General features: G+C 42.2%; 1 protein-coding gene across 2 annotated transcripts; it reads left to right on the top strand.

Moving 5' to 3' along the window:
* The first annotated feature begins 11,522 nt into the window (after nucleotides 1–11,522).
* On the top strand, nucleotides 11,523–15,807 carry LOC106912850 (microfibril-associated glycoprotein 4-like). 2 transcript variants are annotated; one of them, XM_088015793.1, is made up of 7 exons: nucleotides 11,523–11,617; nucleotides 11,700–11,755; nucleotides 12,443–12,595; nucleotides 12,931–12,969; nucleotides 13,258–13,354; nucleotides 14,510–14,680; nucleotides 15,268–15,807. In XM_088015793.1, exons 2-7 carry the CDS (start codon nucleotides 11,750–11,752, stop codon nucleotides 15,519–15,521), a joined length of 720 nt encoding a protein of 239 aa, XP_087871919.1. In that variant the 5' UTR covers nucleotides 11,523–11,617; nucleotides 11,700–11,749; the 3' UTR covers nucleotides 15,522–15,807. The 2 variants fall into 2 exon arrangements, with proteins under 2 accessions (XP_087871919.1, XP_087871920.1); XM_088015794.1 differs by having other exon boundaries at nucleotides 11,525–11,617; nucleotides 11,697–11,755.

Here is a 15,807-nt window from a genome sequence, read left to right as displayed (position 1 = left end):
ATAATACTTAAATCTTAGCTTAATCCATTACAGTTTTGGCTGCAAGAAAATTAAGACGAGGTTCACCTTCTAACATGGTGACACTAATGTTACCATCACTGACCTCTAGGGGCTCTCTTCATGTTTGAGAGCTTTTCCTCCTCCATGTTTCATGTCTTTCTTACTGTCACAGATTCTCACATTAAGAGCTTCATCTCAAAACACCACATCTTTTTCCGCAGCCTCTGCGAATCAAAGCTTAAAACTTCCCTGTGCCTGTTGTTTTAGAAATGCTTGTTCATTAGAACGAGAGGTCAAATATATCTGCATTTGTCTAAAAAGTATAAAAATATTTATACTAAAAAGATCGCCAAATGCTGAAAATGTCACTGAGCAGATGAAGGAACATCAGAGACCTGAAAGTCTAACTGAGAGTAACACTAGAAAATAATCAAACGTTCAAAACTCAAATAGCAAAATGATCAACCTAAACTCAGAGTCCTACAGGTGACAGAACATAATTTTTGGGTTATGTATGAGTGTTAGAAGCAGGTTTAAGTTTTGTTTGTTTGTTTTTTAACTTAAAGAATTAATCAATAACTGTTAATCATTATTGAATATGAAGAAATCATTTTTATATGAATTTAAGTGTTTTTAAATGTTGACAACCAGAGAAAATCAGTCCCAGCTCCATCATCAGTCTTTGATATCACAAGACTCCCAACAGCGACACCAAGTGGTTGTGATGGTCAAACGTTTCTGCGTCACTTTCAAAGCCTTCAGTGAAGCTGGATGGATCCACTTGATCTCCTCAGTGATGTCAGTGTTTAAATATGAATTAAAAAAACAGAAATTTTTTGTGATTGTCTGTGTTGTGCATCGTAGAAACCTATTTAATTGACATGCTTTTCCCCTTCTTTTTATGAAATAAAAATTATTCTCAAGCCTTGTTTAACCTCCTTAGTTCAACTCCCACAGCAATATCTCTCATCTATTGGTTGTTGGGTTAAATGAATAGATAATTAATCAATCAACTTCATTTATAAAGCACCCTTCATACTAAAAGAAGCTCAAAGTGCTATCCAGATCAATAAAAACAAACAAAAACACACAATTACCCACCCATGTCAGATTTTTCAGTAACTTTTTGTAAATTCATGGAGGTTTACTTGGAACGCTCTCTCACAGATTGTCAAGCTGTTATCAGCTTTACTATGAGTGATTTCAGAATAGTCTCCCTTAATGTATTGGGAATAAATAATGTGATCACCTGGTGTTCCAGGTATCCAACAGTTCCAGTGTTACAGTTAAATAAATACAGCTCATGTAAAAGTGTTATCATGTCTCCAATTTCAAAAACTGTTGGAAATGTTCAGCAAGTTAAACTTCAATTCTGAGGAGTCACGTGATGCAGTGACCCTGAGCGGATGCTTGTTGCTAGGCTCCCATTTCTCTCGAGCCAATTTAGCTTATTTATGTATTTTTATCTAAACTAAACAGCTGTAAGCTTATCTTATAGCAACCCGACATCATGTCCAACCCTAAGACAGCCAAATCTTTTGCTAATAAACCAGCTGAAGAGACAACAAGGAAGAATATGCTAACTAGCAAAGAAGCTAACCAGGTAGCTCAGCAGCACGAGGTCCTTGCTAGCAGCTCTGACACTGTGGCTGCAGATATTTCCCAATGTGTCACTGAGAAGATTTTAGCTCTTATGGATAGGACGTTAAGGAGTTCACCACCACTTTGAACATCATCTTTGCAAAATTAGAAGGCAACACGGAGCACAACACGGAAGCAGAGCACCGCATCTCTGCAGTGGAGGATGACATGTCGGCTGTGGGAACCAGGATGAAGGAGCTCTGGAGTCGAAAGTGGGCATTCTGACAGAGAAATGTACCGATTTGGAGCGAAGGAGCCGTAGGAATAATATCTTGATTTACAAACTCAAAGAAGACACAGAAGGCCGACAACCAGTCTCATTTTTTGACAGATGGCTCCCATCTCTTCTCGTCTTAGAGTGTAAGCAGGGCGTCATCAGAGCCTCGGACCGCCGAGACCTAACAGGAAGCTGCATCACTCCAGAGATACATCCAGGATCCTGGCGGCGGCCAGGAAGCAGGCTCCGCTCACATACGAGGCCAAACTTTCTTCATCAGACAAGGATATGACTGCTGGTGTCAAGGAGATGTGCCGTGCAGGTCCACAGGTGTGTGAGAGTCCAGAGCGTGGACAGTGGAGTGGGAAGACTTGCTCGACAGCTGACCTGTTGGTTTTGTTTGGTTGATCCGGTTTGACGCCTTTGTGGAGAACCTGGAGAGTTGTATGTTGGAGTGACGCGGAAAAAACAAAAATAGAAACATTGCTTTGGGAAAAGGTGGTTTTGGCATAAACTGGTATGTGAATGGTTCAGATGGAAATGGAGGTAGGAAATGAGACAGACGGAGATTTTGAAGGGTGGACGTCAATGGGAAGAGGGAGGGAGAGAGGTTGTGGAAGAAATAAAATGGATGAAGGAAAGGGCATTGGTGATAGCCAAGGCAGTAAACGGGAACTGGAAGGTAGTAGCTCAGAAGAAGAAAGGATAGTGAGGAGGAAGGTTGTGAGGGAGGAATTTAAAGTAATATTAAAACTGAAAAACGAGGAGGAACAGGATAAAATCAGCCCCACTGGGGTGTCAAGAGAAATTAAAAAGAAAATTGGAGATGTTGAAATGGTTAAGATTTTGAGAGACGGAAATCTATTGATAGTATGTAAGATGTAGAACAAAAAAATAAGGCTTTAAATGTGGATAATATTTGCAAAAGATCTGTGCTGGAGAAGAAAATCATGGGAGAAAATAAAAAAAATTAGAGGAGTGATTTATGGGATACCTCTAGATGAAGATCTGGATAAAGTTAAGAGAAGTGTTGTAGGTGCAAAAGTGAATAACTTGAAAAGATTGTCAAAAACAGTGAATGGAGAAAGAGTTGGAAGTTTGTCAATCCTTATTGAGTTTGAAGGAAAAGAGTTGCCAAAAAACATCAAAATAGGATACCTCAATTTCCAGGTCAGACCCTTTGTACCTCCACCACTTCGGTGTTTCAAATGCCAAAGGTTTGGACACATAGCAGAAGTTTGTAAAGGGAAGCAGAGATGTCCAAAATGTGGAGAAGATCATAAATTAGAGGAGTGTAAAGAAGAAGCACAAGAGAAATGTTGTAACTGTGGAGGGAATCATAGAGTTACATTTGGAGGATGTGAAGTAAGAAAGAGAGCAAAAGAAATCGTACAGATTAAAACAACTAAAAACATAAGCTATGCAGAAGCAGTTAAAAATGTGAAGGAACAGAAAACAAGAGAGATTGAACAAACAGTGAGTCAAACTACACAGCAAAGCAAACCACAAACTGAAGATAAAGTCACAGTACCAGACGTCTGGGTATAGAGGAGATGTCACTGCACCTCAAACAGGAATGCCACTGTCAAGGAAACAACAGCCTGGGCTCAGGAATACTTCCACAAAGCATCGCCAGTGAATACAATCCACCTGCCATCCGCCGCTGCCAGCTGAAACTCTACAGTGCAAAGAGGAAGCCATTTCTAAGCAGCTCCACAAGCTCAGGCGTTTGCACTGGGCCAGGAGTCATTTAAAATGGAGTGAGGCAAAATGGACGACTGTTCTGTGGTCAGATGAGTCACGATTTGAAGTTCTTTATGGAGCACTGGGACGCCATGTCATCCGAACCAGAGAGGACAAGGATAACCCAATATCAACGCTCCGTTCAGAAGCTGCATCACTGATGGTCTGGGGTTGCATGAGAGCTGGTGGCCTGGGCAGCTTGCATGTCTGGAAAGGCCCCATTAAAGCAGAGAACTATGTTCAGGTTCTAGAACAACATATGCTCCCATCTAGACTTCATCTCTTTCAGGGAAGACCCTGCATTTTTCAACAACATAATGCCAGACCACATTCTGCAGCAATCACAACATCATGGTAGGAGAAGGATCCAGGTACTGAAATGTCCAGCCTGCAGTCCAGATCTTTCACCTATAGAGAACATTTGGTGCATCATAAAGAGGAAGGAGCAACAAAGAGGCCCAAGACGATTGAACAGTTAGAGGCCCGTATTAGACATGAATGGAGAGCATTCCTATTTCTAAACTACAGAAACTGGTCTCCTCTGTCCCCAGACGTCTGAGTGTTGTAAGAAGAAGGGGAGATGCCACAGAGAGGTAAAAATGGCCGTGTCCCAACTTTTTGGGGATTTATAGACATTGTGAAATTTTGACTCAACATATATCTCCTGTAAAATGTTACATTTACTCAGATTAAACTTTTGATCTGCCATCTATGTTCTATTACATATAAAATATTATATGTTGGCACCTCCACATCATTAGATTCAGTTTTTATTCACAAATTGTTTAGTGTCACACCTGTTTGGAAATCTGGTTTGTATATAAGTAGTACATGTATAGGAGATTATAGAAAAATCTGTATATAAAAAAGATGATTGAGTGAGGCAGCTCTTTACATTTTCTACTTATTTTTGTATATAAAAGTAAAAACATATTATTTTAAAAGGATTTAATTTTGAAATTATAGATCACATGTGTTTGATATTTTCTGGTTGTCTTCTAGAGGTGTCCTTCTGTCATCCAGAAGTGAGAGAAGTCACTGGAAACACAAAGTTTTTCAGCAATGAGCACGGCAACTTAGGGGAAAAAGATAAAAAATGACTTTTTTGATAGGCTTTTATTTTTATATATATATATATATATATATATATATATAAAACATATATATATATATATATATATATATATATATATATATATATATATATATATATATATATATATATATATATATAAAAATTCCCCTCTCACCCTCCGTGGGTGGTCTCTTTCATCCTCTGAGCTCGGGTCCTCTACCAGAGGCCTGGGAGCTTGAGGGTTCTGCGCAGTATCTTGGCTGTGCCTAGAACTGCACATTTCTGGACTGAGATGTCTGATGTTGTTCCTGGGATCTGTTTGAGCCACTGCTCCAGTTTGGGGGTGACTGCCCCGAGGGCCCCGATGACCACAGGCACCACTGTGGTCTTCACCTTCCAGGCCTTCTCCAGTTCCTCTCTGAGGCCCTGGTATTTCTCCAGTTTCTCATGCTCCTTTTTCCTGATGTTGTGGTCACTTGGTATTGCTACATCCACCACAACGGCTTTCCTCTGTTCTTTATCCACCACCACAATGTCCGGTTGGTTCGACATTACCATCTTGTCTGTCTGGATCTGGAAGTCCCACAGGATCTTAGCTCGGTCATTCTCCACCACCTTTGGGGGTGTCCCCCATTTTGACCTCGGGGCTTCCAGTCCATATTCTGCACAGATGTTCCTGTACACTATGCCCGCCACTTGGTTATGTCGTTCCATGTACGCTTTCCCTGCCAGCATCTTGCACCCTGCTGTTATGTGCTGGACTGTCTCAGAGGCCTCCTTGCACAACCTACACCTTGGGTCTTGTCTGGTGTGGTAGATCTGAGCTTCTATTACTCTGGTGTTTAGGGCCTGTTCCTGGGCGGCCAGGATGAGGGCCTCCGTGCTGTCCTTGAGTCCAGCTTTCTCCAGCCATTGGTAGGATTTCCTGATATCAGCCACTTCAGTTATTTGTCGGTGGTACATCCCATGTAGGGGCTTGTCTTCCCATGATGGTTCCTCCAGCACCTCGTCCTCTGTTCCCCATTGTCTGAGACATTCGCTGAGCACATCGTCCGTTGAGGCTTTGTCCTTGATGTATTTATGGATCTTAGATGTTTCATCCTGGACAGTGGCTCTCACACTCACTAGTCCTCTGCCTCCTTCCTTACGGCTCGTGTACAGTCTCAGGGTGCTGGATTTGGGGTGGAACCCTCCATGCATGGTTAGTAGCTTCCGAGTCTTAACATCCGTGGCCTTCATCTCTTCCATTGGCCAGCTAATTATTCCGGCAGGGTATCTGATTACTGGTAAGGCATAGCTGTTTATTGCACGGATCTTGTTCTTGCCATTGAGCTGGCTTCTCAGGACTTGCCTTATTCGTTGGAGGTATTTGGCTGTGGCTCCTTTCCTTGTGACCTCATCGAGGTTGCCATTTGCTTGTGGTATTCCCAGGTACTTGTAGCTGTGCTCTATGTCTGCTATCGTTCCCTCTGGGAGTGAGACTCCTTCTGTGCGGACGACCTTCCCTCTCTTTGTAACCATCCGGCCACACTTCTCTAGTCCGAATGACATCCCAATGTCAGTGCTGTAGATCCTGGTGGTGTGGATCAGTGAGTCGATGTCTCGCTCGCTCTTGGCGTACAGCTTGATGTCATCCATGTAGAGGAGGTGACTGATTGTGGCCCCATTCTTAAGTCGGTATCCGTAGCCAGTCTTGTTGATGATTTGGCTGAGGGGGTTCAGGCCTATGCAGAACAGCAGTGGGGACAGAGCATCTCCTTGGTATATGCCACATTTGATGGACACTTGTGCAAGCGGTTTGCAGTTGGCTTCAAGGGTGGTTTTCCACAGCCCCATCGAGTTTGCAATGAAGGCTCTTAGAGTCCTATTGATGTTGTACATCTCTAAGCATTCAATGATCCAGGTGTGTGGCATTGAGTCATAGGCTTTCTTGTAATCAATCCAAGCGGTGCACAGGTTGGTGTGTCGGGTTTTGCAGTCTCGGGCGACTGTGTGGTCTACAAGGAGTTGGTGTTTGGCTCCTCTACTATTTATGCCGATGCCCTTCTGTGCCGTGCTCATGTATTTATCCATGTGTCCGCTTATCTTAGCCGCTATGATGCCTGACATGAGCTTCCATGTTGTAGAGAGACAGGTTATTGGCCGATAGTTGGATGGGACTGAACCCTTTGAGGGATCCTTCTGGATCAGGATTGTGCGCCCTTCAGTTAACCATTCAGGGTGAGTCCCATTCTGTGTGTATATATATATATATATATATATATATATATATATATATATATATATATATATATATATATATATATATATATATATATATATATATATATATAGCTGACTGTATAGCTCAGTGGGTAGACACCAGTCTACCACCCGGGAGACCGGGGTTCGAATCCGGGCTGGGGCGAGTTACAACAGTGCAATTGAGCTATGCAGTGTGGGTCCTTAGGCAAGACCCTTGGAGCTATATAGCCTACCTCATACCATGAGAGACATTGATACGCATAACATGCCGGCTCAGACGTCGCCCGGCCAAACAAGGTCTGCGTCAGGTGCTGGGGAACCAGAGCACCTTGATGAAAAATGGGCTACTGGAACAAGACGGAAATGGGCGAGAGACGAAAACATGGATCTGTTGGAATGCTACTACTCAAGTAACCCTAGTCAGAGGGGCTACATGCAAAGACTGAGGGTGGAATGGTTACTTCGACACCCACAGTCTACAATGACTGCCAAACAACTAGTAGCTCAGTGTTCCAACATCCGCAAACGGCAACTGCTATCACAACTTGAGATTGACGAGGTACAACACAAATGCTACGGCAAAAGGGAGGAGCCCAAAGATAAGGTCAGGGGGGAGTTAACTACTCCCCACCCCGAGACTGGGTATGCAGCCCCAGTAATGAACGAACTATCAAAGCTGAACGAGACAGCAACTGACCTGAGAGAGAGAATCGTGGCCCGAATGAACACCAGGCAACCCCGACGCCAATTACAACGGCTGAGTGAAGTACCATCAGAAAGTCTCATTCAAGATGTGAATGCAGCATTGAGAACAATCCCTACCAACACCATAACAGAAACCAATGAGCTGATATACAACTCAGCATCAGTGATCCTTGAAATGCTCGGCTATAAGAGCAACTATGAGACCCAATATCCATCATGGAAAAGACGGTTAGAGGCTAAGATCAAGATAACAAGGAGGGAAGTGAGCCAACTGTCAGAGCTCCAAAGAGGTGCAATGAAAAGACCAGTACCTAAGAAGTACAGCCAGATGCCCATACCTGAAGCACTCGAAACTGCCAAACAAAGGCTCCAAGCCTTGGCCAGCCGCCTAAAGAGATACACAAGAGAGAATGAAGCCAGGAGGATTAACCGGCTCTTCTCCACCCAACCAGCTAAAGTGTACTCTCAATGGCAGGGTAATAACAACAGAGCAGACCCACCAAGGCTGGAGACTGAGGGAGGCGTCCCACAACAGCAATGCACAGTGGCTAACCTCTCTACGAGAGAGGTGCTCCCTGAACAAGCCCCGGTAACCATCACTGTGGCAGATGTCCAAGAAAGAGTCTCGGGTATGAAAAACTGGACAGCACCAGGGCCTGACATGATCCATGCCTACTGGCTAAAGAAACTCACTGCCCTCCATGAGCGACTGGCAGTTCAACTGAACCAACTGCTACAGAATGAACACGTAATGAACAATAAATACATGAACACGGCACAGAAGGGCATCAGCATAAATAGCAGAGGAGCCAAACACCAACTCCTTGTAGACCACACAATCACCCGAGACTGCAAAACCCGACACACCAACCTGTGAAGGTCATCCACACAGAAGGGGTCTCACTCCCAGAGGGAACAATAGCAGACATAGAGCACAGCTACAAGTACCTGGGAATACCACAAGCAAATGGCAACCTCGATGAGGTCACAAGGAAAGGAGCCACAGCCAAATACCTCCAACGAATAAGGCAAGAACAAGATCCGTGCAATAAACAGCTATGCCTTACCAGTAATCAGATACCCTGCCGGAATAATTAGCTGGCCAATGGAAGAGATAAAGGCCACGGACGTTAAGACTCGGAAGCTGCTAACCATGCATGGAGGGTTCCACCCCAAATCCAGCACCCTGAGACTGTACACAAGCCGTAAGGAAGGAGGCAGAGGACTAGTGAGTGTGAGAGCCACTGTCCAGGATGAAACATCCAAGATCCATAAATACATCAAGGACAAAGCCTCAATGGACGATGTGCTCAGCGAATGTCTCAGACAATGGGGAACAGAGGACGAGGTGCTGGAGGAACCATCATGGGAAGACAAGCCCCTACATGGGATGTACCACCGACAAATAACTGAAGTGGCTGATATCAGGAAATCCTACCAATGGCTGGAGAAAGCTGGACTCAAGGACAGCACAGAGGCCCTCATCCTGGCCGCCCAGGAACAGGCACTAAACACCAGAGCAATAGAGGCTCAGATCTACCACACCAGACAAGACCCAAGGTGTAGGTTGTGCAAGGAGGCCTCTGAGACAGTCCAGCACATAACAGCAGGGTGCAAGATGCTGGCAGGGAAAGCATACATGGAACGACATAACCAAGTGGCGGGCATAGTGTACAGGAACATCTGTGCCGAATATGGACTGGAAGCCCCGAGGTCAAAGTGGGGAACACCCCCAAAGGTGGTGGAGAATGACCGAGCTAAGATCCTGTGGGACTTCCAGATCCAAACAGACAAGATGGTAATGGCGAACCAACCGGACATTGTGGTGGTGGATAAAGAACAGAGGACCACAACATCAGGAAAAAGGAGCATGAGAAACTGGAGAAATACCAGGGCCTCAGAGAGGAACTGGAGAAGGCCTGGAAGGTGAAGACCACAGTGGTGCCTGTGGTCATAGGGGCCCTCGGGGCAGTCACCCCCAAACTGGAGCAGTGGCTCAAACAGATCCCAGGAACAACATCAGACATCTCAGTCCAGAAATGTGCAGTTCTAGGCACAGCCAAGATACTGCGCAGAACCCTCAAGCTCCCAGGCCTCTGGTAGAGGACCCGAGCTCAGAGGATGAAAGAGACCACCCGCGGAGGGTGAGAAGGGAATTTTTTATATATATATATATATATATATATATATATATGGAGAGAGAGAGAGAGAGAGAGAGAGAGAGAGAGAGAGATTAGTTAGACCGGATGTGCGCTTTTATTGTGAAAGCAGCACGTAAATAATGTCTTGAGCGACCGCGCACTTGTATATTGTGTTCTGGGCCGGCTGGAGGCAGAGCCGGCTAATCGCTCCTTTTGATTTTATTTTCTCCTCGGTGCAGAACTCTGTTGCAAAGGTATGTGGCTAATTGTTGGGGGGAGTTTAGCTTTAGGGAGGATGTCTGGTCTTCTTTTCTAGGCGACGGCTCTTCTCGGTTCATGTGCCCCAGTTTTCTTACTGTGGTCAATGTCCCAGAACCGCACAAGGTGGAGGGGAGGAGGGTGTGGGGATTAGAGTTTTTCAGATTTTTCAGTAAATTTTTGTAAATTCATGGAGTTTTACTTGGAACGCTCTCTCACAGATTGTCAAGCTGTTATCAGCTTTACTATGAGTGATTTCAGAATAGTCTCCCTTAATGTAATGGGAATAAATAATGTGATAAAAACACAAAATATCCTAACATTCTTGAAAAAGGAAAACACAAAAATAGCATTATTGTCTGAAACCCACTTAACCGACAATGAGCACCTTAAACCTAAGAGGAATTGGGTGGCCTTTACTCGTCACATAACTTTAAGAGTAGTGGAGCTGCCATACTAATCCATCGCAGCCTTCCCTTTAGATCGGAGAAAACCATGAGCGACAATGATGGCCGATATGTTCGTATGTCAGGTTATCTTTATTGAGAACACATTTTAATGGGTTGCATATATGGTCCAAATATATATGAGGCTACTTTCTCCCCAAAACTTTTGTTGAATATTGCATCAGTACACACACCATATATTGTATTGTGAGGGGATTTTAAATGCATCCATGACCGATGTGTTGACCAGTCTCCTTCACAAGACTGTGTTTTAATGTACAGCACTTTGTATCAGCTGTGGTTGTTTTAAAGTGCTTTAGAAATAAAGTTGGTATGGTATGTTTTGGAGAGATTCGGGATTGAGGGTGATTTTCTGAAATGGATCAAGATACTTTACAGTTCCCCATCAGCCTGTGCCATGACTAATGGTGTTCAATCTCCACCTTTTACAATACATAGAGGAACTCAACGGGGTTGTCCTCTATCCCCGCTTCTGTTTGCTCTTGCACTGGAGCCCCTAGTGGTGGTTATTAGTTATTGGTTTTAGTTATAGCAACTATAGAGACTTTCCAGTCTTACTAACCTAATTTGTGTAAATACAGCAAATCAGATTTTATCTCACACCTTCAACATATTGACAACATAACTTTAAGGTAGTACAATGTTCAGTCAAATTCCTGAACTTGAATACATTCTGATGAGGCTCATTAGGCAAATTAAAAACTTTTTATAAATAGTTTCTAAACTACCCCAGTTTATTTACACTGCTTAAACAGTTGGGTCAGACTGGTACCAGGACACAGAAGCTGGTCCATTGAATTAAAGGCCTGATGCCACAGCTGAGAGAAAAGAGCAAATATTTCTTGGAAGCCTGTCGTGATGAATCTTTGTTTATATCTTCCTTAGACTGATGTCCCAGTGCTTTTCACGCTCAGCCAAGATCCTGCATCCTGTATCCCATATTTGTATTTGTTTGTAAAATGATGAAGCCAAACTGGTTTTCTTCATTAGGTGATGTTTGATTTAGATTTCTGATAATCAGGTGAGGTGACACATCATCACATTTGCAGGCATAAATAACGGTGACTGAAATTCAGAGACACAGAGCAGAAACAGAAGTTTTGAATCAAGTTCATTCCAGCTGCAGGTGAGAGATGAACGAATGAATTCATTTAAACTGTTTTTCACCACTAAACTTTATTTATTTTTATTGTATTACATTTCAGCAGTGATCCACACTGACTCCAGGTTTTCAGTTTTATCCAGTTCAACAGTAAGGATGAAGGTAAGCTTGTATTTTCAACTGTAAAGATTCTTGGGTAAATCAATCATCACTGTGAAGATGAATATTGTAGGTCAGCTAAAAGTCGCAGGTCCTTGAGGCTTGGAGTTTTCCACTCGGGATCCAAGTAAGAACAATCTCAGAGACATTAAGGATTAAATTTTAACAAATTATGAAACATTAGTGCTTAATAAAATATGTAACAAAAAAAACATTTGCATTGCTCTTTGATTATTTGAAATGTTACAGTAGCCATTTGTTTAAAAACTCCCTGCATATAATTGGCTCTGGAAAAACCATTCCTGAACAGGATTGGTCAAATGAGTTGAACTGGAGCTCTTGCATAATGAATAAAACCATTAAGACAGTCTGAGGCTGCAAATCTGGCAGCACAACATGCAGGACAAGGAACAGGGATCAGGGTTAATCTGACTAGATGGATGTTAATCAGAGTTAATCTGACTAGATGGATGTTAATCAGGTTTAATCTGACTAGATGGATGTTAATCAGTTAATCTGACTAGATGGATGTTAATCAGAGTTAATCTGACTAGATGGATGTTCATCAGTTAATCTGACTAGATGGATGTTAATCAGAGTTAATCTGACTAGATGGATGTTAATCAGAGTTAATCTGACTAGATGGATGTTCTTTGATGGCTGATGCTCAGAAGTTGCCATGTCTTCTAGCTGTCATCAGTTCTCCTCCTCTTGGCTCCACTGCTGGTCAGCTGTGCAGAGGTCAAACTGCCAGCTGACTGTAATGACCTCTACAATGTGGACAATAATCTCCCCAGTGGAGTGTACACCATCTATCCAAGTGGATCTACATCTGCTGTTCAGGTGAACTTTAAGTTTGGTTTGTTCATGAGAATGAAGATCCAGATTAGAGTTCTGTGCATCACCAAACCTGACTGGAGGTTAATCTGCCTTCAATGTGACTCGTCTTCACACACATTACTTAAACTGGATATTTGAAACTTAATTTCTTGATGTTTAATATGTTGTTGATTCAGTTCAAGCTCCAGTTTGTTTCACCTGCAACTAAAGCAGTTATTTATTGAGATGCAATTTTATTTAATTATAAGTTCACATGTTACTGAGACAGTAATAATATATATTGTTCCACTATATATTATATCTACTGCAGCCCAATTAATCTGTGTGTTTGTGTGAAGGCTTACTGTGACATGACCTCAGAGGGAGGACGCTGGACGGTGAGTGTCCACATCTACTCAACATGAACTCTGATTGCAGAACAACTTGGTTTATCTGAAGGTTCCTGGAGGTTTTCATCCAACAAACATCAAGTCCTGTTGAAAGAAGAGTCTTTATTTTCTTTCCTTTTTCACCTCCCTGTTCAAAATAAGACGTAGTAAATGTTGTCATGTTAAATATTGATTATTGATATCAATTCAGAGTTGGTAAAACCCACTTCCTTTTCAGCCTGAGTGTGTAAGTGAGAAATTAGTTCACTCCTTGAACAGATTCCTTTGTTTGTCCAGGTTTTCCAGAGGAGGATGGACGGCTCCGTAAACTTCTACAGGCCCTGGGCCGAGTACAAGAGAGGCTTTGGAAACGCTGCTGGAGAGTACTGGCTGGGTGAGACACAAACCTGAACAGTCAATGTGTGGTTTGCTTATTTAATTAGGACAATAATAACATAATTATAGCTACATTTGTCAACATCTGTTTATTTTCTAGACTCACTTCTTCACTATTGTGTTGCTAAGTGATGGTGTGCAGGTGCAAGTCAAACATTTTTAATATCGTGAAAAAGTTGATTTAAATCAGTAATTGAATTCAAAAAGTATCATTTGTATATTATATTCATTCTCTACACTCAGACTGATATATTTCAAATGTTTACTTCTCTTAGTGTTGATGATTATAACTCACAACTAATGAAAACTCCAAATTCAGTATTTCAGAAAATTACAATATTGTGAAAAGGTTGAATATTGCAGAGCCCTGGTGCCACACACTAATCAACTAATTAACTCAAAACACCTGCAAAGGCTTTTTAATGGTCTCTCAGTCCAGATCTGTAGGTTATACAATCATGGGGATGACTGCTGACCTGAAAGTTGTCCAAAAGATGACCTTTGACACCGTGCACAAGAGGGAATGACACACATGTCATTGGTAAAGAAGCTTTGTGTTCACAGAGAGAGAGGAAAGGGAAGAAAAGATGTAGTGGAAAAAAACTGGACAAGCAATCAGGATAACCACAACCTGGAGGGCATTGTGAAACAAAACCCATTTAGAAATGTAGAGTGGAGTAAAACTGGAGTCAGTGCTTCAAGAACCATCACACACAGAGGTCCAAGGTCAACACAGACATCTGCCAGGAAGTTTTAGGGCACTTCCAGCTGCTGACCAACTTTATGGAGATGCAGATTTAATTTTCAAACAGGACTTGGGACCTGCACACAGAGCCAAAGTACCTGGTTTAAGGATCAGGGTTTACCTGATCTTAATTGGCCAGTAAACTCACCTGACCTTAACGTCATAGAAAATCTCTGGGGTATCATGAAGAGGAAGACACAATAGTGAAGACCCAACAATTCAGAAGAGCTGAAGGTCACTATCAGAAAAATCTGGGCTCTCATATCACCTGAGCAAAGCCACAGACTGATCGACTCCATGCCACTCTGCATTGCTGCAGTAACCTGAGCAGAAGGAGACCCAACTAAGTACTTAGTGTGTGAAAGTCTCAGTAAAAATCCAATTTTAATGGTTTTCATGTCTGTGCAGGTCTTGATAACATCCATGAGTTGACACGACTTCAGAACCATGAGCTGATGGTCGACATGGAGGACTTTGAAGGAAACAAAAAGTTTGCCCTTTACTCCTCATTTAGAGTTGATTCTGAGTGTGACGGTTACATGCTGCATGTGAGTGGTTTCAACAATAACGGGGATGCTGGTGAGTCATGAGAAAACCTCATCCTAACTTTACTGGATGGATGGATGGATGGATGGATGGATGGATGGATGGATGGATGGATGGATGGATGGATGGATGGATGGATGGATGGATGGATGGATTCAAGGCACTGAGCATGGATCCCTGAGGGACTCCTGTGTTATTACATATGTATAACATCTATAATATTAATAATAAAGCTAATTTGCTGTAGTTAGGCCATTCAGGGTTCATAAGAAACCACTTCCATTGGATTAAATGTGTTGTGTCAGTGATATCTATACCCAGAGTTTGTTCTTATGGTTCTGAAGCAAACAGATTGATGTTGGCAGTTCACAGCAAAAAACCTGATCAAAGTAAATTTAATTGATCTCACTGCTAATAGCATAGTAAGAGATTAACATAACTTCTTATGATTTATTTCACAAAACATAAAGAACTTTTTACAAAATCAGTATTTTTTTAATATATAAAAAATAAAATCTTATTTTTGTCTGATGACAGTTTTTTTTCTTCATTATTTAAGTTTTCAACTCAATGTCTATTTTTATTCATATAGTTTTCGTGTCCTGTAATGATTTCTGCAGGAGACAGCCTTGCCTATCACAATGAACAGAAATTTACCACCTTTGACAAAGACCAGGACCCGTCGAGCAGCAACTGTGCCAAATCCCATCTGGGTGCTTTCTGGTACAATACTTGTCACTATGCAAACCCTAATGGGGTTTATCGCTGGGGGGCTGATGCCACTCTCTATGCTGTTGGAGTGGAATGGGCTCACTGGAAGGGATATGATTACTCCCTGAAGAGCATCAGCATGAAGATTCGTCCTGCCAATTAAATCTGCAGGTCAAACATCCAGCAAAAAATGATGAGTTGCTTTTTCTTGTAATCAGTCGTCATATTTTACCTTAAACACGAGTCAAAAGTTGATATTATTACGTCTAAATATAATCCAGTTGATTGTGCTTTAAATCTTTGGTGATAGTTTGTTACTGTAATCAGTTTCTCTCCTGCTCTGTGATAATAAATAAGAAGCAAGCAGCAAACAGAATCAACAAAAAAAATAAATCATGAAATCTCTGTAAACAAAATTAAATTAAATAAAGGGATAATTGCAACCAAAA

Source organism: Poecilia mexicana, unplaced genomic scaffold (assembly GCF_051168715.1).
Source record: "Poecilia mexicana isolate PSO_F unplaced genomic scaffold, ASM5116871v1 scaffold_18, whole genome shotgun sequence".
In the NCBI taxonomy this organism is placed as follows: domain Eukaryota; kingdom Metazoa; phylum Chordata; class Actinopteri; order Cyprinodontiformes; family Poeciliidae; genus Poecilia; species Poecilia mexicana.
Note: the sequence above shows the minus strand (reverse complement) of the source record. Positions and strands in the feature narration are given on the sequence as shown.

Excerpts from the sequence above, each read along its gene's own strand:
- LOC106912850 (XM_088015793.1), top strand. Across the intron at positions 12,970-13,257 it reads CAGAGGGAGGACGCTGGACG|GTTTTCCAGAGGAGGATGGA; the intron begins GTGAGTGTCCAC and ends TTGTTTGTCCAG. Across the intron at positions 14,681-15,267 it reads CAACAATAACGGGGATGCTG|GAGACAGCCTTGCCTATCAC; the intron begins GTGAGTCATGAG and ends TGATTTCTGCAG.